Below are 26,923 nucleotides of genomic sequence, written 5' to 3' on the forward strand. Positions count from 1 at the left end.
GGTCTTCAGTGTGCACTGTAGGCCAGCCATCGGCCACAACAGACAAGCACTACACACCCAGCTCGCAGGCTCACAAAGAGGCCTTTATTATCTAGTTCAAATAGACACTGTCACATCTTATTTGTTACTCCTTTTACTAAAATAGTTCAAATCAATGCTTTTACCACACTATCAAAAGTTCTATTTTTTTCTCTCCACAAATTAAAGTGGTTCAATAGAAGGTAGAAACGGCCAAAGTCCACAGGCTCCAGCTCTGTACACAGCCAGGCAGGAGGGGGCAGCTGCAGATCTTACCACCACCAATTCCTATAGAAGACTGGCCCAGGGCCAGGAACCAGGCGTTCCAGTCCCTCCCAAAAGCAGCACACTCTCCCCCACAGTATGAAAATATACACCTCTGCCACTCTGCAGCCATGCATTTAGTTTGTTTCTTTAAAAAAAAAAAAAAAAATCAGTAGTATGTATCTCCCTCTCAAGTTTCAAGAAAGAAAAATGAAAGGTCACTTTATCTTTAAACACTGGCTTGTGGCTGTTTAACATGAATGAAAATGTGCTCAGCAGATTCTGACTCCAGGGTAGGCGAGGCCACCTGGGTGGGGCTGGGTGACCTCCGTCACAGTGGGAGGTGGAGCCAGTGCAAGCATCTTGTGAGCTTGAGATGGAGAGTCGGGATTGCAAAGGCTAAGGCTCCAGAAACGGGGGGCGTTCCAGAAGACCACCTACCCTCCCCAGCCCAGGGCTCACCGGTTTGCTGCTAGCCCCTCCTGGCTGTTAGGTTTGAGATATGACACAGACAGTCCTAGAGAGCCAGGCCAGTGCTGAAAGCTGGGGCATAGCTTTCACCACCCTGCGGAAAGACAGAGGGGTTCTCCAAGAAATGTTCTTTGGATTCCCATGATGCCTCTGCAGCATTAGGGATGGGGTCACACCTCTCCAGAAAGGAAAGGTGGCTTCTAGGCTTTTCTTTCTTGACCAGTCTTCAGATCCCAGGAGTCCTTACTTATTGCTTGTGTCAGTGGTGGTGGCTAAGCCATCCTGATACAAATGTGACTGCCTGGGACTCCCAGATGAGGCTCCCACCTGTGTGGACCCATACACCTCAGCGTTATTCTGGGATTCCTTGGCCTCAGAAAACCAGGAAGGCTCTTTCCTGGCCAGCAGCCCACTTAGCAGAAGTCACTGAGTACCAGGGCCAGCAGGTGGGGTACCAGCAAGTTAATCACTTGACCATACATCAGCTCTTCCAGAAAGAGCTTCGCCTGGTGTCCCATAGCCAGAGTGGTAGGCCTGTTCCCCCACAGCCCCTGCACAGCACTCCCTGGGCACACCAAGAGCCATGGGCCTTTCCCCTGAGAGTGTGGGACCCAAGGGTGAGGGCAGCAGGGGTGGTGGGATCAGCCCAAGGTCACGGGGCCTGGCTGCGAGGGGAGCAAGGGTGCCACCCGCCGCCTTGGCCTGTCCCCTTTGCTCCACAGGGTGTGGGCAGGGCCTGAAGGAGGCCTGCCTGTGGTGAGAACAAGCTCTTTGGCCTCGAGTGCTTGCTGCATGGGACTCGGAGTACCATTGAGTGAGGAAGTAAAGACGTGACACGGGTGATGCCAGCAACGTGGCCTGGTCCTCCCCCAGGTGGAGATGTCGTCTGCACATGTCACTCAAGCACCCACCTCCTCGTTTTCCTCACGCCAGGTTAGAAGACAGCCCTGTCAGTCATGCATCACCGTTTGGGGCATGGTCGTGCACACGGAAGCACTTATTTGAACGCCCCGGTCCCTACATACAGGGAGGAGAGGAGGCCCAGAGAGGTGACCCGTGAGGAGACAGCATGGCCAACAGGCCAGCCACTGTTCTGCCCCCCAACACGTTCCCAGGAGGTCACCGTATGAGCTCATCAGCTGCGAGAGAGGACAGAGGCCCACCAGAGCGGGGTGGTTTCTAGAGTGAGCAGAGCGAGAAGGAACCTCAGCCCAGCTTTTTCCTAGGGGCCCAGAGAAGCTGAGTGACTTGCTGAAGGCCACGCCGCAAATTAAAGCCAGAACCAGGTCACGCCCCTTCCTTCTCAAGGAAAACTCATCAGGGGCGACTCCTGCTGCTCCAGCCATGGTGACCCAGGATGCACCTGGGTTGAGGCTACACCGACAGTGACCGAGGACCATGGCCCAGTTCTTCCTGCCCAGAGAGAACGCCGAGCCCAGCCCAGACACTCTCTAGGACTTCCTATGTTGCTGTAAACCAGAAAGGAAACTCGCAGGGGAGACCTAAGAGACGGCTCAGCCTGGCATGGGCAGGGAGACGTTGCCAGAGGGGTGAACGCTAAGCAGCAGCAGCGGGCACCAGGGTGGCTAGGTACTGACCCCCAGGCAGCAGAGAACCCTGAGCTCCCAGCCAGCCACGGACACGTGGGAGCTAGTGCTCCACAACCCGGGGTCCTGGCTATGGCAGGGTAGCAGCGAAGAGCCCCCTGTGTCATAGTTCAGGCTCTGGTGGCTTCTGTCCAGTGTGAGGGACAGCCAGGGTGGAAGGCTTGATGAGGGACTTCCACCAAGCGCAGGACAGCCCCCGAGAGTCCCTGGGCCTGGAGGAGTCTCAGAAGCTTCTTGCTATAATGGAACATGGAGCTCAAAGAGGGGGCCAGGCTGCCCCCCCCCCCCCGCCCCCCGCCACTCTGCTGCAGCACACAGCTCATTGTTGATCGTCTTCCCAAGGATTGCTGGTGAGGGAGGCAGGAGGTGGAGGAGGCCTGGCTGTCAGTGTCACGCCAGGGCAGCCAGGGTGGGCCATGTCCTATGTACAATTCACCACGGAGAAAGACGGTGCTGGGCCAGAGTTTCTGCCACGTCTAGGGCCTCAGGACTCCAAGCAGGGCCAGTCCGCATCCATGGAGGAACGGCCCTACAAAGGCCCCTTGAACTGGTTACCAGACAGGTGCTGCCGGATGGAGGGCTTGGTGCTGGCTGCGTCTCCCAGTTTCCTCCAGACCACCTGTGAGGAGGCACACGGTGTTAGGTGGAGGGCTCACCCAGCCCTACCCACTGGCCTCACATACCTACTGCCTTACCACCCTGCAAAATCACCCACGTCTGCAGAGCCATGGAGCTGGGAGAGAAAGCTGAGGCCGCAGGAAGGTGGAGGTGCTGAAACTCGGCCTTTGCCCCCTGTCACAGTTTTGCCTGATCCCCAAGCAGGCCACTGCTAGGTGTGAGCTCATCTCTGCAGATGTCCATTGGGGTCCACAGACTCGGGAAACAATATGAGGTGCACCTCAGGGCGTCCCACCCCACCTAGACCCCAGGTTCAGAGCCCGGGAAACCCCTTTCCTGCTGGCTTCTGTGAGGGTACAATGGGGATGCAAGCGGCAGTTGGGAGTCGAAGGTGAGGCTCTCCCACCGGGCAGTGTTCCACGTGCATGGCCAGGTCTGAGCACACTAACTGCAAGGCCACCAGGGGGCACCAGTTGGCAAAGAAACCCAGGGCCCTAGACTTGGGATGAAGCCTAGAGCTCAAGCTCTGGCTAGAGTCCCAGGGATGGCACTCCTGGGAAGGGACAGATCCGGTGAGAGGTCAGAGGCCTCTCCCAAGGGGAAGGCATGGTAAGTGGTAATAAGCCAGGATTCCCAGAGCTGGTCCTCTTTCCCCCAGTCATAGCTGAGCAAGTGAAAAGCAGGTGACCACACCCCCAGGGCCCAGGCCAAGCCCCAGCCCCAGCCCCAGGAAGTGCCTCACATTGCACATCTCTCGAACGATGGCCTTCTCCTTCTCACTCAGGTCCTCTTCACAGCTGTCTTGAAGCTGCCGGTCGAGGTTCTCATGTACTTCCAGAACCTGAAGAAACAAGTGTCAGGTGGATGCCGCCAGCAAAGAGCCACTAAGGAACCCAGGGAGGTTGGACAGGGACTTGGGGTGGACTTGCTCCAAGAGCCACAAAAGGACGTGGCAGCCTGTACCCCTCCATGTGGGACGTGGCAGCCTCTGCTAGCAGCCACTAAGACTGGGAGTCCACGCAGATGATATACATATAAAGGAAGCCAGGAGAGCCCTGGAGTGCGACTGGGTTCAGGTACGCAAGCCCGCTCTGGACGGCAGTCTCCTGAAGCCCGTCTGCTTGGATCTAGAGGCACAAGGCTAGCCTGGACCTTCGAGTCTAGCCTCACTCCCACCCTAGCTGGCACTCTCTTTGGCCTCCCGTACCATGTGAGTTTCCCCAGCGGCAACACCTCAGGACCACATCCTGCCCAAGTCCCATGGTGCTCCAACCACCGAGCAACAGTCCCCCACCCGCCACTGTTCAAGTGCCCTGAGCTTGGAGACAGAGCACCTGTGGGGACCATGGTCCCATGATCCTATGGTCCCACTGTGTGCTCGAGCGCGTTTTACCTTCATGGCAGTGCACAACAGCCTCGGGCTTCTGTCCCGCGGAACTGTAGACGGCGGAAGGGGGTGAAGGCAGCTCGGGGACAGGGCAGGCTGGGCCCTGTGGAGAGAACGGCACATGTGAGCCCCCTGGCCGGGTCCCAGATGCCGGTCACTGCGGGGACGCCAGCCTGGGTTACATGGAGCTAATATCCAGACAAGAGGAAATGGTGGGGGGGGGAGGCGTTGAGGGAGTTGGAGAAGAAGCATGGGTGAGAGCTGGGCATCCTGGGGCTCTCTCCACCTGGCTAGTCCCCATGCTTCTTGGTCACACCACCTCTTCTGTAGACTGCCTGGTGACTCGCAGAGCCAAAGGTATGTGGAGGGAGGGGCTCTGTATGTGTGGGGGGGACTCTGTATGTGAGGGGAAAGACCCTGTATGTGTGGGGGGTTGAAGACCCTATATGGGGGTGGGGGGAGAAGACCCTGTATGGGGGGTGGGGAACCCCGTATACTGTTCTTCAGATGAAGCATGGGCATCTCAAGAGAGCCAGAGATTCATGTTACTCAGCAGGCTGATGAAGGAAGGGCTGGACTCAAACCCCCCTATCCAAGTCCAAAGCGCACTCAACCCTCCCAAGTCCTGCTCTCACCCTTGCCCTGGCCACCTGGGCAGTGACCCAGCCGCCAGCCACGTGTTCAAAGGAAGGAGTGGAAGACAGACCAGGCTGGGCCAGGAGGGGACCCTGCCTGTCAGAAGCTGAAGGTCTGCTAGAGTACGGGACCCAGCCTCCCTCTGGCTTCCCTCCCTCCTGCTGGCCACTAGCAAGGGGAGGGCTCCTGCCTTGGGCTATAATTATGGACCACAGGGCAATAAGAAAACTCCAAGAAGTGCCCCAGGAGCAAGCGGTGAGGGAGTGTGCCCTGCAACCCGAGCACTAGATGGCTATACCCTGGCACCTGGGGATCAGCCTGAAGACACAGCTATGCCCTCTGCAAGACATGGAGCCTGAAAGCTCCTCCCAGCAATCGGGGAAGCTAAGCCAAGAGAGTTGACTCCTGTCCAGCCGTGGCCATTCTACTAGACCATCACATAATCCCAGGAGGGGCCTTGTGGTTTTCCTTTTGCCCAGAGCCTTCCACTGACAGCCTGTCCACCAAGCCCATGTCTCTCTGGCCACCTGGCATGGATGATCCCCAGGACCTCATAGGCTGACCTGCTCCTGTTTTCACCAACCAGTGCCAGCATGGGCATGGGACTCTGCCCCAACGGGGCTTAGGATCTAGGAAAGCCAACGTTGGCCACGGTCCCTTTAACTGGCACTTGATTCATGCCTTAGCCTGCTATGAGCCTCAGTTTCCTTCCTTGGATAAGAGAAAGGGTCTTATGTCCTAGGAAGCATGCAAAACCCTGGGGAATGCCCAGTGGGTGTGTCTTTAACTCTACCCAGGCTGTCTAACTGGTAAATAGGAAAACCGGATAGGGAAAGTGAGTGGTCGGGGATGTATTAACCCACAGGGCTGCAGCCCAAGATAGGATGGACTGGAGCAGAAGTCACACTTCCCTCACTGGCCAGTAGAGGGTGCCAGTCAAATGAATAAAGAGGTCCTAGCACCTCATCCTGGGTGAGCGGTGCCCACACCCCTCCCTGTGGGTACTGCCACCCTGTCCCAGGGAAGACCTTATATCCCAATTCGGCCCGATGCCACCGGCCTACTTTCTCATCTGTCCGGTTTTTCTCACTGACTGCTGCGGGCCCCTCCAGGAAGCAGCAGCAAAAGAAATGCGGAGGACGGGTGGACAGACTGCTGTGCCGTCCAGCCCTCCTGGCTCAAGTCACCCAAGCCGTGGGTGTCAGGAGGGCAGGACCCGGGGCTCTGAAAAGGGTAACGGCCACTACCCCACAGTTAATGACTGATCGAGAGTGACTGACTGATGCACTGGGTTCGCATCACTCGGGCCCTCACCAAGCACCTGCCCTGGGCACATCAATCCAGCGTGATTACATAAACCCATCTCACAGACGAGGACTGTGAGCTTGCCTGAGTCAGCTGGTGTACATAGGTCTAAACCTGGAGCTCGGGTCTCTGCCACCCCAGAGTTGATACCCAGAGCGTAGAGACCAGCTTTTCCCAAGATGCCTGTCCAAGCCTGAGTGCTCCTGTCAGGATGCTGGGATTACAAACCACTTCCTCCCTAGGCTGGTGGCAGGGAAGGGGGGGAAAGTCCCTCCCTTTTTATCTGGGGACTTTCCACGTTTGACCTTGTCCTGTTGAGCCCTGTGCATCTCCCCACCCCCCACCCCCCAGAGCTGAGGACCGAACCCAGGGCCTTGCACTTGCTAGGCAAGCACTCTACCACTGAGCTAAATCCCCAACCCCAAGCCCTGTGCATCTTAAGGAGGCTGGCCCCAGTATGGAGGAGGCAGTGACCTACCTGGCAGTACCAGTGCTGAGGGCCAAGGTGACCAGTCAGGTCCATAGCCTTGACCTTTGAGCCTTTACCCCTTGCCTTGAGTAGCTTCAGTAACTGCTCTGGCTGGCATCCACGGGGCATTCCAACCCAAAAGCTGCCTGTCACCTCAGCTCCCCCTGGCCCTCTGCCTCTTGGCTTACTATCTTAAACAGGGAAGGTGATTTGAAGGTCTTCAGTTCACAGAACTGAACATGGAACAGAAATATCCCCTGATCCACAACCCACACTGACCCCCTGACCTCCAGGCCCATTTGGACACCAGTATGCCCTTGCCCATGCGGCCCTGTAATCTACGACAGCCCCGGAAGGACCACTTCCTCCTCCCCAAAGCAGTGTGACAGCCCCTCTTGTGGGGTGAGACACAGGATCCCCTCCCATGGCTTCCACCATGAAGCCTTCCAGAACCTTCCCCTCACTCCGCTAGCCTTCGGTCAGCACCGTTGGAGCCTGGGGCGTGTCCTCTAGAGGCTGTGAGAGGCACGCTGGCACCTGGCAGGCTGACCCAGAGCCAGAGCCAGCGCTCCACCTCACGGGTGCAGGTGATTTCCAAGTCCTCCGTTCACACCATTCAGCATGCTGTTCTCCGGCACGGGAATGGAGGAGGAAAGCAGGATGCAGGAGGGCCACAAGAAGGAACGCCTGAGGAGCCGGCCCCAGGGCGGCATCGCTTGGTGCTCTGAGCCCTTCATCATGAAGCAATCAGAGCATCATTCGGCCACGGGGCTCCTGGATAAATATTTGAATTACGTGCAGTCTGTGGGCTTGGCTATCTGCACAGTGTCAACAGGTGGAGAAGGCAGCCAGGCTTCAGAAGAGAAACCACAGAGGATAGTTATGGGGGGGGGGGGGGGGTAACACGAGTCCTCTTGTGCCAGTGCTGTGACCCACCGAGGCCACAGAGAAGCCAAGGTGGACCTTGTTGGTCATCATGGGGGGAAGACAGAGCCGGAGCTGGACCCACACACTGTCCAGGAAGTCCCTCCAGATGCCCATACTGGAAGAGGCTAGTACACAGGTGTCCAGTGTGTGACCAGCCACAGGGACTCCCCAGGGGTGCTCCCTCGCTGTCCCATGCAGAGGGGAGAATGGCAAACTGCAAGGGATCCCACACCTCTCTCTCGAGTCGCACAGGGGTGACAGACATGCCTGCCCAGAGTGTGACCCAGAAATGGTCACTTCCTGAGAGCTGGCTCCAAGCAGTCACCTGCTCCCCATCCAAGGCAGGGCGGAGCCCAGGTGAGCACGTAGCGGATAACCCTGGAGGCCTGTGGCGGTCCCAGTACAGAGCCCATTAACTTAAGAGGCTTCATCCCTCAGCTCCAAAGCCTGGGTATGCACCCCACCCCTAAATATCAGGCCAGCAGGCTTCCTCTCTCTGCTACAGATGCAAGAACACTGCAGAATACAGTGGTCAGACTGACAGCCCCCTGCCATGGCCATCAGACGCCGCCCTTAAAGTCTAGCAACGTCACCTACCCAAGGCTTCACTTCTCACCTCCTCATTGGGTCCCCATGAGGCTCCAAGGATGTAGAGGCCCAGGGTCCCTTCCCCAGGAGGGTAGAGAGTAAGAAGGTCACTCGGGGGCTGGCAGTCCAAGCCCAGGCTTTTGCCCACAGCTGCCCTAGACACAACTGTGCCCTAGACCACCCACGTCCCCTGGGCTGTAACCAGCCTGTCTCAGCTCTGCCTCCTCTGGAGCCCAAGGCAACAATTCTAAAGGTTCTGGACTAGGAACACTGGGGACCTTTGGTGGGGACACTTACGTTCTGCAGGACTTCCTGGTAGGAGGGCGGCAGGGACGCGAGCTGGGATTCCGAGTGGTATGGAGAGAAGCCTTTCCGTAGTGTCCGGAACTCTCCAGGGCCTGCCTGCTGCAAGGGAAAGGAAGACAGAGTTAGGTCCAGGGATGGCTGATGGATCAAGGCCCCTCACACCGAGACCTTGCCCTAACTCAGGCACCACTCTTAATAAGCGTGTTGCCGTCTTGCGCAGCAGCCTGTCTGCTCAAGCACAACCTCCTGTATACCTTATCACAGTTCACAGGTTGCCTCTGCCATCAGTCAGAGGAGCCCCCACACACCCACACACCCGCAAAGCAGGTCTGGGTGTTGGCCCTCTGACTCCACCTCAAAGGGCAATGGGAATAAGGAGGGAAGATGGACAACGCGTGTGCGCCTAAGTAGCTCCCCTAAGATAAAAAAAAGAAAAAAAAATCTCTGTCAACCAGGCTAGTGACCCAAGACCTGGAGCCAGAGTCCCCAAGGTCCAGGGAAACCTCATGGTGGACAAGGCTTGGTCCAGCCCCACAGAAGACAGCCTTCCTTCCTAAGCCACCCAGACTTCAAAGGGAAGGAGGGAGCCCCGCGGTAGATAACAACTGCAGAGGAATGTCCATAAATCAGCAGACTGCTGAGTTCCCCCGGATAAACCGGAGGGGAGGGGGCCAGGCTGGCTGAGAGGAGGGGGCAGGCTGTGCAGCAGCCCAGACATAAGGGGTCCCTCCTCCCACCCAGCAGCCTGCTCATCCCGCCTGGGAGGGAACCCCACATTCCACTGCTGGCCTTCTGCCAGTCAGAGGGCCTAGCCCCCATTTCTCAGGCCTCCCACCACCCAACTACCAGAAGTGTCCAGACCACCAGACACGAAGCTGGGATGGCCACTCCCCCACCATGACACCCCCAACCTGGAGAGCTGAGAGTCAAGTCGGAAAAGAAGTCTGCCAACGGGGCAATGAGGGGTGTACAGGGATCTGTTGGGGGGCGCTTGTCCAAAGGCCAGGGGGCAGGTGCAGAGGGTTGGGGGCCGTTTCCTCAGCCTTGGGTATGACCCAAACTCATGTGGGTACCCAGAAGCCTCCTGAGGTAACACCACATGGCTCTTACACTAGGCACGGCCCCAGCAGCACCATCTGCAGAGACGTCTCCCAAAAGACCTTGTGAAAGGTCAAGCGGAACCGTGGTGGGTACCCTGACCATGGATTTGTGTAGGCCGCCCCAAGGCACTAAAGACCACCGAAAAGCAATTCTCCCTGACACCAAGGCCAGATCTAGTGGAGTGCCCTAAGACCAGGTCTCAAGAAAAGAGACCGTCTCCAACTATACCCAGCACTCCTTAACCCCACCATGAGTGGCCCTTCCACGGCCGTCATACCTCCCTGAGGGTTCACCCCAGCTCCACTCAAAACCCTAAACTAAACCACAGTTAGCTCTTCTCTATGACCATAAAACACTCTCCAGCAGAGAATACCTTCTGAGAATACATTCATGAGCTCAGAGTGCCCACACATAAACCCACCCACGGTCCTCATGGGACCTTGCCCGCCAATGCTGTTCTATGGGGACATAAAGACAACCCTGGCACCTTGACATGACTAGTGGACAAAATAAAGATACCAAGGGCAGGTTACCAGCCCAACAGAGAGCACACAGTGACATCCCACTTGGCCACAGAACCAGGAATGTCAACAGATTGTAGCCTGGGCTCTTTTCCGGCAGCCCAGGGCCAGGATGGCAGAGCCCATCCTGTCCTGTCCTGTCCTGACCCACATACAAGATTGTGTTTGGGCTGGGCCTCCCCTCCCACAGCTTCTCTGGCCCTCAGTCAGGCTCCTGAGCAGTCAAGTACTGTAACTGAAAACACTGTAGTGTGCTAAGGCCTCCTTCCCACCAACCCCCATGCCCTAAGCCCCACAGCTTCCTGAGTGATGTCCTTGGGTGGGGTGGGGGTTTCCAATTAGCAGCATACAACTCCCCACGCTTACTTGGGTGAGAATCTATAAATATTTGCATGTGCTCAGGACTTTATTAGCAAGCCACAGAGCCAGGCAAGGGAAAACGCGCACACACACAATCTCTCATTAAGGGGCAATGTGACTAATGACGCATCAAATGAGTAACCACTGCCGCACTTAAGTCCAAATTAAAAACACTGCTAGTTGCCGCCAGATCCCTGGGCAGAACGAAATTCACGTTTTCATCTCGGAGGGGAGGCAGAGGCTGCAGACCCCTTGAGGTGCAGAACATTTGCCACAGTTGAGCTAAGGGCCTTCCAGGAAGTCCGCCTGCTCTGACATCCCAGATGGGGAGGCTGAGTCTCCCTGAGTCCTCTCCCGGCTGGAGCAAAGCTCACAAGTCCCTGCAGTTGTAGTGGCTAACTGTGCGTTCCTCCCCCTTTTCCCAACACACAAGGCCGTCACACCCCTTTTTGCCCATTCCTAACACTTCTGAGGATTCTGACCTAGGAGTGAGGAGACCCCGGAGGCTGCAGGCTCCCTTTGCAATGAGACCCCAGAGTCAAGGACCATCACTTAATGCCACCCCTTCAGTCTCTGGTAAAGCCTTGGCATGTGACCTTTGGCTATCCCACTGGACCCAGCTGGGCCTTGATACCGCCAGACTCCACTGCCTTCCGATCCCCAGGAATAGGAGCCTTGGGGGAAGGAGCCTCACTGGAACCATGCTGGAGAAACCCTGGGGCGGGGGCGGGGGTTGGGGGGGGGGGGTCACTGAACAGAAAAGGGAGGACAGATGCAGAGAAAAGGAGGCTGCCAACCCCACGGCCCGTCCACCCGAGATTCCGTGCTGGGCAAGGTGAGTGGCCAGAGGCTGTGCCAGGGACCCCTGCCTGGGCCATGCTAGAGGGAGCATGGCTCCTGGCTCCCGACTCCAGACTTTCATTCCCTGAAGTGTGCCATCTTCAGGCAGCGCTCATGCATTCACAAGTGGGATTCTGTGTGCTAACCCAGGGGCCTGCCTGCAGAGGTCACCCAGACCTGAAGGTCCAGAGAGCCTCACGCTGACTCAGGAACAACCAGGAAAAGAACTCCGGGGACCACCAAGGACCCTAGAGCCTGGACTTGCCCTGCAACTGGTGTGGGGGGCTGGGCTTTTCACAGGGGGTGGGGTCCCCTGCAGACTCCTCCTTCCCTGGCAGCCTCCAGAACACTGAACACATCCAGGAGAAGTTGAGCTCCTGCGGGACCACACGGGGAAGCATGGCCAGAGCCCGGGGTAGCTCTGCCCCCAGAGCTCCCTTGAAGGGGCCACTTTTCACTGCAGCTGAGAAAGAGCCTGCTTCTATCCTGGAGGTGGGAGAACCTCACTGCTGCGGGTGTTGTCACTGCCCCTGCCGGGGATGTGCGCAGGTCCTACCAGGCTGGGGGTGGGGGTCCACAGGGAGCTCAGGCACCACTTTCTACCTCCCCTATTCCCACCCACAGGCCTGCCTCCCAGGGCTGATGGCCTTCCTCTGTTGTCTTTGGCCATACGGAGGAAGGGCTGTGGGACTGGGTCACCAGAGCGTAATTAGTGGTCTGGGTTAGTCTGAATAATACACTTGCAGCTTCGGCAGCCTGAAAGCGTCACTCCGCCCAGGAAAACAAACAGCTCACCAGCTCACTGGCCAGGCTGGAAACCCAGGGAGGACTGCGGAGGGAGGACTGCAGAGGGAGGGCTGCAGAGGGAGGACTGCAGGGGGAGGGCTGCAGGGGGGGCTGCAGGGGGGGACTGCAGGGGGGGGAGGGAGGCTGCAGGAGGGAGGGACTGCAGAGGGAGGAGACTGCGAGGGAGGGAGGACTGCAGAGGGAGGGCTGCAGAGGGAGGACGACTGCAGAGGGAGGGCTGCAGAGGGAGGGCTGCAGAGGGAGGACGACTGCAGAGGGAGGGCTGCAGAGGGAGGGCTGCAGAGGGAGGACTGCAGAGGGAGGACTGCAGAGGGAGGGCTGCAGAGGGAGGACTGCAGAGGGAGGACGACTGCAGAGGGAGGACTGCAGAGGGAGGCTGCAGAGGAGGATGACTGCAGAGGGAGGACTGCAGGGGAGGACTGCGGGGGAGGGCGGGGGGGGGCGGGGGGGGGGGGGGGGACTGCGGGGGAGGACTGCAGGGGGAGGGCTGCAGAGGGAGGACGACTGCAGAGGGAGGACTGCAGAGGGAGGACTGCAGAGGGAGGACTGCAGAGGGAGGGCTGCAGAGGGAGGACTGCAGAGGGAGGATGACTGCAGAGGGAGGGCTGCAGAGGGAGGACTGCAGAGGGAGGGCTGCAGAGGGAGGACTGCAGGGGAGGGACTGCAGAGGGAGGGCTGCAGAGGGAGGACTGCAGGGGAGGACTGCAGAGAGGGAGGACTGCAGGAGGGAGGGCTGCAGGGGAGGCTGCAGAGGGGAGGACTGCAGAGGGAGGGACTGCAGAGGGAGGACTGCAGAGGGAGGGACTGCAGAGGGAGGACTGCAGAGGGAGGAGACTGCAGAGGGAGGGCTGCAGAGGGAGGACTGCAGAGGAGAGGGCTGCAAGAGGGAGGGCTGCAGGGAGAGGGCTGCAGGGTAGGCAGAACACAGGGCCTCTAGGAAGCTGTTCTTCTACCAGGGGCAGGCAGGGCCACAGACTAACCTGAGCTCGGTGGGCCTAATCCACAGCAAAGCCCACAAGAATCCAGACTGTCACCTGTGTCGGGTGGAATTCCCACAGTGGGAGCTCACAGGCAGAGGAAGGAGACAAGAGCAGCAGTCTCCAAAGACGACTGGCCTCTGCCAGCGCCTGCGGGCACTTCAGGCCACGCATTGCGCCAGTCGGTGAGTTCAGACCACACAGACAGAGCAGGAGGGCTTGGGGGCCGGGTACGCACAGCACTCCATTGAGCTGTCAGCTGATGTGGAACCTGGGCACTTTGTAAGGACCTGGCTGGTATGGCCAGGCAGCCCCAGGCAGGCCCAGGGCCCAGCATGCAGGCATGCCGCTATTGATCAATGGTTCTCAAGTGGTATGACGCTACCCCTGGGGACACCTGGAGATGTCTGAGATATCTTTGGTTGTCACAACTGTTGTGGTGAGCACCAGCCAAGGAGACTTCCAAACATCCAGCAATGAGCAGGACTGTCCCTTCAACAAAAAGCCACCAGGCCCGTGTGTCTACAGAACTTGGAGCTTGGACCAGGGTGGTGTAAGGCCTCCAGGACAGGAATTCTGGGACAGGCAGCTCAGAACTGAGGGAAGGAGATGGGGGCAGAGTCACTGAAGGCCTGAAAGCTTGGGAGAGGCATCTTCCAGGGAGCCTCCCACACAGCTACCACACAGGCCCAAAGGACCGAGCATTCTGTGCAGTCCCCGCCCCATGCCCAGGGGCTGAGATTTGATCCTGTGACTCCTGGAAGACACAGGTGTCGGCCCCTCCTTGGCTCCACCACTTACTGGTGTAGCATCCTCCAACCCTGCACTCCAAGTGTCTCGATGCAGAACTGGGGTGGTGGGGGGTGTTGGGAGAAGGATGAGGGGGGTGTCGGAAGAAGGATATGACATTCCCACCAACACACAGGCTCCTCCTGCCTCGGGACATCCAACGGCAGGCCAGTGAGAAAGGCTGGCCAAGGAATACCACTGCAGGGCTCGCTCCTGTGAGACTGCAAAGCAGGAATTAACGCCAGCTCGGAAGGGGCAGGTCTCAAAGGGCACCTAAAGGCAGGACTAGCACATTCTGGAGGCGGGCAGCTCCCAGGACGGGAGAGGAGGAGGAGGAGGCACAGCAGACACAGCACACAGAGCGTAGCAGCCCTCCTGCCCCTCGCCCCTCGGAGCCACTGCACACCCCTCCCCCCCAGCAGCTCTACCTGGAGCCGGCTTCTCTGGCGGCCGTAGGGGCGGGGCAGCTGGAAGGAAAGAAGACAGCATCACCCTGCCAGCCTGTGCCATCGGCCCAGTCCCTTTCCTGGGACAGGGACCGGCTCGAGCCATGAGACCTCAGCTGTGCCGGGCAGTTTTACCACACTCGGGGCCAGGATGGAGGATGCTGGAAAGCCACTCAATGTTTGAGACGACGGGTGGACTGAACACAGGGCCCCAGCCCAAAGCTCAAATACCTTTCTAGGGAAAACAGCCTCCTGAAGGGCCTAGGGGCACCCCCAAGGCCCCAGCCAACTCCGAGAGGCCTGGGAGACACCCAGACATGCCAACTGGATCTGCTTTCTTTCTCTCCAGTCTTCAGAGAACTCGTTTGCAGGCCGTTAGGAACAAAGGGGCAGCCGCTTCGGCTGGGGGCCCTGAGACTTCTTTCCCTTAGCACTAGATCAGATAGAAAAGTCACCACAACCCAGCTGGCACCACCTCCCCTAACCCCCAGCCAGTTTCATACTTCACATCCCGCTGTCAAAGCTGGCAGAGGGATCACCGGGACCACGAGGCCTGGGACAGACAGAGTGGCTCACTCACAGGACAGCCAGATCCCCCTCAACACCGGGACTATCACACCCTTTCAGGTCCTCTGTTGGTTCACTGAGATAAGAGAGATAAGAGAGAGATAGGCCAGGGGGGAGCCATCTGGAGGGATGCAGACTCACAGTATGAAAAGCCCACTGTAGACAGGTAAGTCCGAACAGCTTACCAACTCCCTGGGCCTCTGCTTGCTAGACATACCCTGTAGTCAGTAGAGTGGCTCCCAACATGGCCCTCACTACAAGCTGGCCAACATCTGTGTTTTCCACAGCTGCCTTTTAACTCTCTGAGTGGCATGCATGGCAGGTAAATTAGTGGCCTTGTTTTACAGATAAGCAAACTGAGGCAAAGGGAGGTCACAGCAGCTGCCCAGTGTCCTCCCGCAGATAGGTGGCGCTGGTGAGCCATCTTCAGGCTCTGCTCAGCATGGACTCCTGGTAGATGTTCCCTAAGCCTTCACTGCTGAAGCAGAGAGCAAGATGCTTAGACCCCCACCGGGCACCTGGATTCTCTGCCCTTCTGCTGAGGCTGGACAACAGTGTCCCTGGCAAGGTGCAGCCAGAAAGACTCAGGTCCTTGCCAAACAGCACTTCAAGCCCTCCAGAGCCATGGCACAGTACTGCTCAGGCAGGGGGACAAGGTGGCAGCCCAGACATCATGGGGGCAGAACAGAAGTTCCCCGAGCTGGGTGAGAAGTCAGTGCACCATGGCAGACACCAGCCAGCTGAACTGTCACCCATAAAAAGGCAGCGAGAAGTCGGGCGGTGGTGGCGCACGCCTTTAACCCCGGCACTTGAGAGGCAGATGCAAGTGGATTTCTGTGAGTTCGAGGCCAGCCTGGTCTACAAAGCGTGTTCCAGGACAGCTAGGGCTGTTACACATAGAAACCCTGTCTTGAAAAAACAAAAAATAAGTAAATAAAAAAGAGGCAGTGGGAGCAATGAGTTTAGAGGGACACACACACGGATGGGGGCAGCCCCACCCTGCTCAGGAATGTGAGAAACAAAAAGAAGGCTTCAACAAAGGAACTTGGGTGGTGGTACATGGTTCCTAACCATAGGCCTGTTCCAAAACCAGAGTAACACTTCATGCAGGGACAGGGGGGCGAGGCTATTGGCCAAGACAGCACAGTCGGGGCACTTGGGACAATGAAAGAGAGACAGACAGACAGACAAGGACTGCCCACCCAGGAGTGCTGCCGGGGCCACACCAGGCACTCTGCTTGGTGACACCGCCATTCTTGACTTACAGGGAGGAAACTAAGGCACGAAAGGCAAAGAGCTTGGCCTGAAGCCACAGGTTAACAAGGGGACAGAAATGGCTGGAACTCAGACCCACCCAGTGCCCAAACCCACTTCCTGGGGGTTCACAGGAGGCCAGTGCCACACTGTATGCCAAACTGCCCCTCCACTCGTGGTTAAGTCCTAACCCCCAGTCCTAGCCTTAAGATGATGGAGGCCGTCATAGAGGTGAGTTCAAGTACGCTCACGAGGGTGGGCCCTCATGCAAGGTGACTGGTGTCCTTGTGAAAGAGACAAATTAGGTCCAAGACAGAAAAGTAGGGGGGAACACAGGGATGTGCCATCAACAAGCCAGGGGAGGTCTCAGGATAAACCTGTTAGCACCCTGATCTTCAGCTTTCAGCTCTCGTGGGCAGAGACTAAGTTTGGTAGCCTGTGCTCTCCCCCAGCACCGGCTCTTGTGTGTGGAACTCAGCAGTCCACGTAAATTAATAGGGCCTCCATGCCAGGAAGCACTCCCCCATCCTGGCTTCAATTTCTCTACCTGCGTCTGGTGTAAATCACCGTGGTACCCGGCACCGTGTGGGAGAGCATGGAGGTTTCGGAACAGAGGAGGGCAGGGGTGATTCCCAGCCGTGGGGCTGGACTACAGCCTCCCTCCAGGGCCCCAGCCGCAGCTGCAGCCACAGCGGGTCCCGCTGGCCTCAGTGAGAGAGCACCAGGGTCGCTTGCTCTTTTGTGAGGCCGGCTTCAGGGCGGTTCTGGAGGCTTCATTTATCAGACCAGCAGGGGGCTAACTGGAGGCCCCAGCGTCTATTACAGCGCCCCCACCCCGGGTCCCGGCTGGGCACAGAGAATCTGCAGGAAAAATAATGTGCGTGGAGTCCTGGGATGAATCATCTCGGAGGAAGCAGCTGTGTTGATGAAATTTTAAAGCCAACACGAGAAAGAAAATATGAACTGCACTACGGTAATTTAGCCTGTGAACCACCCTGGCACATTTTTAATTAAAGCTATTTCGGAGTTAAATAGAGGCTGTGGGGGAGGGGGAGAGGGAGAAGTTGGGGGTAGGAGTCGGTGGAGACTCTCTGGCCGCCCACTCCAACCCCAAGGACACATCACCTTACGATATTGCTGACAATATTCCTCATTCCTGCTTCTCGCCAGTGGGCAATTTCTCTGCTTTGCGAGGAGCTGGGGGTTTCGGTTGCATATGATTTCCTGACAGAATCATGAAAATCCACTCACCAGAGCCCAGAGGCTGTGGAGTGGGACAGCAACTGTCCTGCCATTGCCGCCGCCACCTCCTTCCTCAAGATCCCCAAACATTCCCCCCCACCTGAGCCACAGCACGGTGGCCTGTACAGACGACAGTGCTCCTGCTACCTGTCCGAGCAACTGTGCTTAGTTAAGGCAGCCTTCCGGCAGCACCTGGGTGAGGATCCGCTCCCTTCTGGGCCTAGGAGACTGGGTGGGGAGCGGCTGGAGGCTGCCCTGGCTCACGCACCCAGCTCAATCACGCCAGGTGTCAGAGGCGTGCGGATGAGGCCACTGAGGCCCGGCCAGCCACCCATTCCTCAAGCAGCTGGCAGTCAGATGAGAGGAAGGACAGGAATCCACAGGAAGGAACGTGACAGGAGAGTATTTGCCAAAGACAGATGACAGCCCAGGGCCAAGGAGGCTCGGAGCAAGTGCAGACACACCTCAGGGTGTGCACATGGGAGGGTCAGAATGGAGAGACACAGGGACAGGGCTGGCCACTGCCAGGGAGGGAGGGAGGAGGGAGAGAGGGGCTGCTACTCCTCGGTAGCATTCACCGGTAGTACAGGTCCATGGCTTGAACCTGGGGCACAGGTTCCCAGAGACAAAAGTTCAAGCCCAGCCCCAATCTCTGCAGAAACAGGAGCATGAGTTGTCCTCTGATTAGGCCGTGGAGCACACTTCCTGTGGAAATGATAGCTGGAGCAGCATCCCGAACTTGCAAAAGCGCTCCTCGCCTGCCTCTCCACAGGAACGAAGGCCAGCCTGAGGCTGCCTGAGGCTGACGCTGCCCACAAAACACAGGTTCCCTCAGCAAAGCAGCGGCCTGGCCCACAGGAGGGAAGAACTCCCTTCCCTCCGGGCTGGACGTGAACCTTCAGCAGGTGCTGCCCTTCACCCAGTACGGCTGGCACCACTCACTGCTCCCCCAGCCCCACTAGCAACCACATGCAGGGCGGGCTCCCAGTGGGCGCTGGGGTCCAGGGACATCTGCCCCACCAGGTGAGACCAGTCCAGACCAGTCCAGCAGGGCGGCCTACGGCGGTTACACTGTGGGACTAAATTCACTCCTGGGATGTGAGCCTCCCAACCGCCACCAGTGGGCAGAGGAGGTCACGGTCTTCCTACGCAGGGCAGTGGGCATCAAGCTCAGCAGGTCACCTGGCAACAGGGCCAGCAGGCATCTGAGCTATTTCTAAGGCTGTTTCAGCCAAGGAGAGTCACTTATGGAGCAGCAGGTCTCAGTAAGAGAGGAAGGAGAGGCTAAGCGTAAGCCAGGGGTGAGTGGCATCGGCTGGAGGGACCGGAGGGACTTGCCAAGCTAGCTGGGCCCAGGCACTCTAATCAGAGCGTACCATAACCTCTCATCACCAGGCCCTCTGCCATCCCCACCAACAGCAGACATGTTTGGCTCCTCCATGTCCAGTCACAGTCCACAAGAGGCTCGACACCCTTTCATCAGACACCTTTCCGTGGTCACCAAGTCCCGCTCCCGCCATCCTAATGTTCTCCTGCACAGATCCACCACCCCAGTTGTCTATGGGAGCAAGGCTGGGCCTGGGAGGCAGGAAGGTAGACCTAGTGAGGAACTGGCTAGCAGGGGACGGGGGTGCCATATGGGTCTGTCGGAGGGATAAAGTGGACCATTTTCTTCACCCGTTATGTGACCCTCATCTCTGTGGGCCCAGTGCCAGCCACGGGACGCCCGCATGCACACACTGGGGCAGCAAGCAGCAGTCAGCATGGCTGGCGAGCCCTGGCCACCCTAGAGCCTGGATCAGAGCGAGGATCAGGCCTGTGATCAGGCTTTCTGAGGATACAGCTGGAGAGACCGAAGGGGTAGGGTGGAAGCTACGGGAGCCCCAGAGAAGCTGGAGGTGGGCCAGCTTCCAAAACAGTGGCCACTGGGGCACAGGAGCCAGTACCCCCATAATCCACTTACCTGTGGGGGGAGCTTGTCACCCTCCAATAGCTTCACCTTGGTCTCCAGGGGCCTGATGTAGGTGGATGAGGGATCTGAGGGACAGAGAGGAAGAAGAGGGTGTGTTAGCCACCAGCGGACTCACCCCATGGGCAGACCCCACCCTACCCTGGCACTCCCTCCATGTGGTCCCTGAAATCTGGTTTCCAGAAAGATGATGATGTGATGTGTTCCCCGGCCTACATGTCCCGGGGGTGATCCCTTCTGCTTCCAAGAAGTTTCGGGTTCAAAAGTAGTTGGCATAATATCTACAAGTAGAGTCAGCCCACCCCAGGGCCCAAAGTCCAGGAGGCCCCTCTCTACTATGTAGTGGGGAAACTGAGGACATTAGCGTGGCAAATGTGATCCTAAATCTCGACAGTCAGCTTCACGGGAGGGAGAGATGCCTAGGAGATGGGGGCTTGTCAATGTGGATGTTTCCAGAGATGACTGATGTATAAACAGGAACCCACCCTGAATGTGGGCAGCAGCAGCCCTACCCAATGAGTTAAGGGTTCAGGGCTTCAAGCGAAACAAAAGTAGAAAAAAGAAGCCCACTACCATAGGCCTGTTCTCTCTCTCTCTCTCTCTCTCTCTCTCTCCTCCCTTCCCCACCCCACCCCAAAGGAGGACACTTGTGAGGTTGTGAGGACTTCCTCAATCATCAATCATGGGACCCAGACAACCCCACTTATAACACATCCCTTACCACACTGCCCCTGCTTTTTTTATCCCATTGGAAAAACAGACACAAATCTCACTGCACACCACCCCACCCCCATTCTGCTGTTCCCATCTCTGATGACCCCACAGCCCCGGGTCTGCTTCCCCAGGAGAGCAGAGTGGCAGACCCACGGTCACCAGCCTAGGCTGCAGCGGAGGGCACCTGGCTTGGATTCAGGAACAGAAAGGAAAGTAGACAAACAGGAAATGGGGGCCACAGGGTCTGTCTCAAGCACCCTGTAAGGCTGACGGGATGGGACCCCTCACAGCCACAGAGTCACCCACAAGACAGACTTGGTACCTCTTGTTCAAGGCCACGAGGCTAAGTGGCCAGCTGGGACTCTGTCCATCTGCCCAGTGAGTCACCCAAAAGATGCAGGATCCCCCAGGTACTTCACACTCTAACCCTTAACCTCAGAAGGCACAGGGCAGCAGAATCTCTGACCAAAGCCGGCTATTGAATCCACCTCAGGGGACTTGGAGCTGGGGAATAAACTCCATGGGCTTCTATAATTCCTAGGTGGACAGAAGGAGCTTAGGATCTGCTGTGGACAGGGCAGGACAGGCATACCACATCAACCATGGGAACAATGAGACATCTGTCCACTCCAGCCCAAGGCCAGCATGATGAGCCCACCTCTGATGTCCTCATGTCTCACGTTGGTATCTTGATCCTCTCCTCCACCCCGAGCCACGGGCTCTAATGAGGAACAGATGTGGAGCCAATTGCTGCCCATCAGGAACTTAAGTCCCCAGGATGCCTAAGCCCACACAGGTGAACCCTGACATGCCTGCTGAGGGACACTTTGTTCCCCGGCAGGGCCTAAAGGACCCTCAGGAGCCCCTCCTACCCACTCGGCCTGGGTCCACAGGGCCCAGCAGAACATCTGGTACAGTCCAGGATAGGGAAAGATGTGCGAACAGGGGTGCAGGGAGCAAGGCCCAGCCCACTCAGGGCTGGGGAACAAAAACATCAAGAGCTTCCCTCCCCCTCGTTCCCAACAGTCACCTCTTAGGAATGCAGAGCCCTTTATAGAGGAGGAGAGGAGGGCAGCTCTCTGCTAAGGCCTGGCCAGCCCATCCTCGGGAATGGCAACAGTACCAGGCACAGGGTGGCTCCAAGGGGGTAATTGCTGCCGCGGGACCCAGCCTCGTTACGCAGCGCCACACAAGAGCTAGAGAGAGCTCTGAGTTTCTAAGAAGTTGAGGCCTAGGTCCCTCACACACAGGAGATGTGGTGCAAACAACCCAGGACGCCGGACCACACCAGTCTCTCCACTCCGGCCCTGATGTTAAAGCCCGGATGAGGACCCTGGCCAGCCACAGAGGCTGCAGCTGAAGACGCCCCAGTGTTCTCACCTGTCACTCAATGCCCAAGAGCAACACCTGCATTGACGCCACACACGGGCTTAAGGGGAAAAGGCTCCACCGTCAAGGAATGCTGGGTCTAAGAGTGGAAAGGGAAACGGGGTACAAATGCAACTCCCCGGATCTTTGTGTCCTACATCCTGTCAAGGAGCAGTCTTTCTGGGACACCAGCTGTGCAGCCGTCAGTCAGGTACATTCCAAAGGACCCCCCCCCCAGGAGGGCTGGGGACGTGACTCACTCGGTAGAGTGCTTGCCTACCATGCATGAGGCCCTGGGTTCGATCCCCAGCACCGCACAGACCGTGTGTGGTGGCACACGCCTGTCATCCCAACTGATGGTGGGAGATCAAGAGAGCAAGGTCATTCTTGAATACACAGAGAGCTTGAAGCCAGCCTAAACTATAAGAAACTCCGAGTTTTAAAAAAAAAAAAAAAAAAAAAAATCAGCCTTTGGGACCACCCCGGGCAGAGCTTTGGAGAGGAGCTTGCTTACTCACAGAGAGGGATGAGCATTCCTACATACCTCTCTTCTGGATTCCCTGCTACATAAAATTCCCTGGCATGGCTGCAAACACACACATGCAATCTCTCTCTCTCTCTCACACACACATGCAATCTCTCTCTCTCTCTCTCTCTCTCTCTCTCTCTCTCTCTCTCTCACACACACACACACACACACACACACACACACACACACACAGCTCCTAGGCATGGTCAGCAGCCCAGAGGAAGATCTATCAAACAGCACCAGGTGAAGGTGTTAACTGGTGCATCATCCTTTACAGCCGCAGAACCATTCAGAAAGTAAGCGTGTTGCCCATCCAGCTCCCGCCGTGGATTCCTGATGGGCAGGCAAGAAGCCTCCAGCATTCAGCATTTACACCCTTTCAGTCAGTGGTGTGGCTGGCATGAGGAACATGTGATTTTTTTTTTTTTTTTAACATGCTATTTCCGGTCAATTTTCAAATAATTCTAGAACAAAAAGAGATCTTCCTTTTAAATTAGAAGAGTCGATTAAATTCCCGACTCTTAGCCCCCCCCTCACCTCCCCCCCCCCAAACACACACACCAGTCACTCAACTTTGAGTTCCCTGTGACCCTGTTCCTACCCATTCCCCAAACTAGATTCCCTACATGCCAGGCTGGGTCCCTCGTGGGTCGGGGCAGAGAGGAAGGAGGAAAGGGGCCCTTCCAGGCTGGGGCTGGAGGGCTGGACACCAGGTCCCTGAGAAGAGGCTCCTGTTTCTCACTGGCCCTAAAACACACTCATGAGCTCATCAGGTGCCTCCCAGGCTCCAGGAGATGAGCAGGTAATTAAATTAATCCCAAGGCCTGCAGTAATGAAGGCCAGGCCACAAGGGAGAGAACACACCACTTCCCAGCTAAGCTGCGTGTAGGCAGAAGGAAGGAAGTGATCCCAGGAGAGGCCTGTGATGAGCTGGCTAAGGTATGCTCTGGGACCCACCCAAGCCTCTTGGCACCCATCAGTCCAGTTCTGGGAGGGCCATGGTCCAGCTCCTGTACAGCTCGATTCCTGGAAGCAGACACCAGCCCCTGCTTCTCCCTCCTCTGGCATCCTCTGCTCCCTAGGGAGCCTGTGGGAAGACCTCCTGGTGGGCACTGTTCTGGCCCAGTCTGAAGAGCCCTGGGCTTGTCCTGCAGATGACCTTCAGGCCACAAAGCCCATGAGGAGAGGCTAGGTCACGTGGTCCACACGTCTCCCTACACCTCCTCAGCAGCCTTCTCCTCCTGGCCCTGAGGCCATGGGCTCCCGCTGGCAGCAGCGGCAGCGGGTGGCCACAGAGGGCTTCTCAGGAGCAGTGGCCTCCAGAGGACCCAGCAGCTGGCACCTAAGGAAGGAGGACCCTCGGCAGTGACTCCACGGGGCAGCAAAGGCTTCCCGCTACTGCCTAACTCAGCTGAGTCTCCAAAGGAGTCCTCAAGGGAAGGAATGGGGTCCAGGGGGTTCGCTAGGGTTATCTACCCCAGGAAGCCTGGGGAGGGAAGGAGAGAAGCAAGAGACAGAAGAAGAAGCCAGTTAAAGGGCAGTGAAGTCAGTCAGCCCATGCACCAAGGGCTCTGAGGGGAAGGGAGGGAGCATCCACTCAGAGAGTGGATGGGGGGCGGGAGGGAAGCTCAGAAGCTCTGAGGGCCTGAGGAGGTGGGCAGAAAGCCAGCAGGGCCTACTGCAGCTGAAGAGAAAGTGGGAAGGAGGCCTCTCCGGAGCAGGTTCGTTCACCCTTCCTTTCTCCCTCCCAGCCCTGGACTTGACTGCGTAGGGTAAAGAGTCAGTCTCCACATAAATCTGGCAGGTAACAAGTGTGCAACAGAAAGCCTGAAAAAAACCCGACACATCTTTGCACTGGGACAAACCCCCACAACACACAGCCAGAGGGGGTCATGGAAAGTAACCGGGGCAGGTCTAGGGGGGTGAACATCCCTACCCTGTTACCACAGAGTGACCACAGCTTCTGCCTGCGTTCCCCACTTCCTTTACCGGATGCTTGCTTCCTAGCGCGTGCAAATCCACCCTTGTCACTGGTTCCCTCAGACCTTACACTGCGTAGGGAGGCGCCGTCCCCTTTACAGGGTACAGCAACCAGGCACAGAAATAACCAGTCATGCAGACAGGACAGGGCCAGTGAGGACAGGCCCCAGACCCTCCTCCCTCTTGGGGACCCCAGCTACAGAAGCTCCAAGCACCAGGGTCACCATCAGACGTGACCTTTCAGGCAAGCACCAACAATGACCACATGGGCTTATGGAGTGCCAGCTATGTGCGTCGTAGACACCCAGTCCCTACTCCTCATTGTTACACACCCCCAGCTTACAGGTAAAGGAACTGGGGCCCCGGGAGGTAGAGAGGTGGCCACGGGGCCTGGGAACAGGTAGCTAACCCTGCAAACACCAGGGTATAGCTGCAGCCCCCTCTTCCCTGGGCAGCCCTTCCTCATCCCGGGCTCCATATGGCAGCAAAGGCCACCCTGACCACGCTTCCTGCGGTACTCATCCTACTCAACAGCAGATGGTCCTGGGCTGGCATTCCGGGTAGCTGATGCCCACATGCCAGGTCTGGGAAGCTACCTGCTCCTGAGTGTCCTGCTCTTCCGCTGCCGGAGCCCCTGCACATCTCCCTCGCCAGCCCCAGGCTGCTCTGCTTATACAAGCCCACTTAGAAGAACTACCAAGTTTCACAACAACTCAGGCTACTAGAGAGGGGACAAGCTCCCCATCACTAGGGGAAAGCAAGCAAATGCTGAACAGCCTCTGTGGGGTAGAAGTCTTGGGAATGCAAAGTCTGAGAGGGGGGGGTGGGCACGCTTAATCAGCATGGAGCAGAGCAGGGATTCTGTAGTCGAGCAGCTGGACTACAAGCGAGTTCCAAGAAAGGCGCAAAGCTACACAGAGAAACCCTGTCTCGAAAAACCAAAAAAAAAAAAAAATAAGTACAGATCAGATTGCATAGGAAGGCGCCTCCCTTCCTCAATGCCGGATGGGTTCATTCTGGCACCTCTGTCCCTCAGCAACCTTCCAGGGAGGCGGCAGAAAAAAGCCCTGTCGTCCAGGGCAGACTGACTGTCGGAGAGTGCAGAGCCAGACCCCCAGGGAACCAGGGAAGCACTGGGTCCCTGAGAGAAGGCAAAGCGGAGCGTGCCTCCTGGGAAGCCAGAGACGCCTTCCTGGAGGAAGTGAGCCCTGAGCTGAGCAGGACCCTGACAGCCAGGAGGTGAGACCTGACGGGTACGGGAGCACCTGTGCCCGTGCCCATGGGCATCGAAGCCTGTCAGTCCCCATTGCTTTCCGGCTACCATTGCAGCCCTGAGAGGCTCAAGCATTATTTATGGATAAGGCAAGAAGTCTGGGAGAGGTGTAACAGGAAGCACCCGCCAGGCAGCTCGGGAGGCCAGGGCACCTTCCCCTAACTGCCCACAGCCTGCCACTGAGTGTGCAGGATGGCACAGGTCACCATGGCTGCTACCAAGTTCTGGTCCCGAGGGGCACTGAGAAGAGAAGCATTTTTCCCACCCACACTCCCGAGTTTCGGTGAGCACCCACTGTGTCCCAAGCTCTTCTGGGCCATCCACTGGGGCGGGAGAAGGGGTTTCCCAAAGTCACGCCTCCTTCCTTTCCTCTCCTCCCGTCTCACAGCAAGATTATCTTCACAATACAAGGAGACTTCCAAACTCTCATGAGGTCCCAGGCTCTGGGTGCCCTACACTGGGTTACATTTACCTGGGTCCTTCTCTCCACAGAGCACCATGGAACCACCCCCCTGAGGGGTGCAAGCTGTTCGTGGGTCCGGTCTGTCCTCCACACAGCTTTGCTACTTTCTCCTGCACCGCAGTCCACTCAGGACCCTTCAGCGGAACCCCAGAGCCCCGCCACCAAGTCTTACCGCCCAGCTGGGCATGTTCTTGTCCTCGCGGCCTCAGTGAAGTCCTGTCTGTCCGTCAGGATCAGCCCGGAGCCTCACTTTATCTTGCTGCAGGGCATCTGACCCCCACCACTGCTGCTGTCTCAGGGCACAGGGTTCGGGCTGCCCCCCACCTCCCCCACGCTGGTTCAGCCAGCTGCACCTCGGGTTTTCTTCTTTTCTGAGCCTCTGTATACACTTTCAGAGAGGAAAAGTATTTCTGAATGAAGAAAACAACAACAAAAAGCCGCAGACTGCCCAACTAACCGAATGAAAGTTAAAAACCTACTTCACCAAAGTCAGAGCCAAGCGACCACATGGCTAACGCTAGGTACAGCGCCCACTTCAGAGTGACCAATATACACAGAGTCCCGACACCACAAAAACAGAACAGAGAGTCACCAAAGAAAAAACCGAGAGGCCAACAAGGTGAGAAGACGCCCAGCTGCCCATCGATGGAGGAGTCAGCCCGTGTTAGGGAGGTCGCCTGTCAATCACTGACAGAGGTGGAAAAGACGATGCCAGCCATGACCTACAGGGGGTGGCAGGAGGGCTGCTGGCTGCCCAGCAGGACAGGGTACCTGGCTGGCTTTCTGTGGCTGAGAGGCTCGGCCCTTCCAGAAACTGAGACACAGGCGGGCAAAGACACAAGAGGTACAGGACCTCTGCCAGCATGGCCTCCCCAGGGTGGGCAGGCAAATAGTGGTCAAACAATGATAAAAATAGACGCATTTGAGTCGCACATCTAACAAGGAGCCGTCTCAGGAACAAGATGGTGGTGGGGAGCCGGTCCCGGAAGGACACCGTTTACATACGGCTTTGGAACCCTGTGGAGCACGGCAATATACTGTTTACAGACAAGCTGCCAGACAGGAGACTGAAAAACCATCGACAAGAAGAAGAGTGTCAGACAGTGGTTCTTTGGGGGAAGAGAAGA

The 26,923-nt window shown here is 57.4% G+C and overlaps 1 protein-coding gene across 3 annotated transcripts in view; it reads right to left on the bottom strand.

The window, feature by feature from the left end:
* Positions 1–62: 62 nt before the first annotated feature.
* Positions 63–26,923, bottom strand: part of Ccdc85c (coiled-coil domain containing 85C) — a 73,135-nt gene continuing 46,274 nt past the window's right edge. Inside the window, exons 2-6 of one of the 3 annotated variants that reach the window (XR_003735892.2) lie at positions 19,464–19,537; positions 8,588–8,695; positions 4,372–4,468; positions 3,721–3,819; positions 63–2,979 (exon numbers count right to left, since the gene is read on the bottom strand). Coding sequence is in view for 2 of the 3 variants with exons in the window: in XM_028882100.2 (XP_028737933.1) it covers positions 2,890–2,979; positions 3,721–3,826; positions 4,380–4,468; positions 8,588–8,695; positions 19,464–19,537 (467 nt within the window). In the remaining variant the exon portion in view is untranslated. Of the gene's footprint in view, positions 2,980–3,720; positions 3,827–4,371; positions 4,469–8,587; positions 8,696–14,419; positions 14,459–19,463; positions 19,538–26,923 lie in introns of those variants that run through there. The other 2 variants (XM_028882100.2, XM_028882099.2) reach the window with 2 other exon arrangements.

The sequence above is a fragment of the Peromyscus leucopus genome, chromosome 14 (assembly GCF_004664715.2).
Source record: "Peromyscus leucopus breed LL Stock chromosome 14, UCI_PerLeu_2.1, whole genome shotgun sequence".
In the NCBI taxonomy this organism is placed as follows: Eukaryota; Metazoa; Chordata; class Mammalia; order Rodentia; family Cricetidae; genus Peromyscus; species Peromyscus leucopus.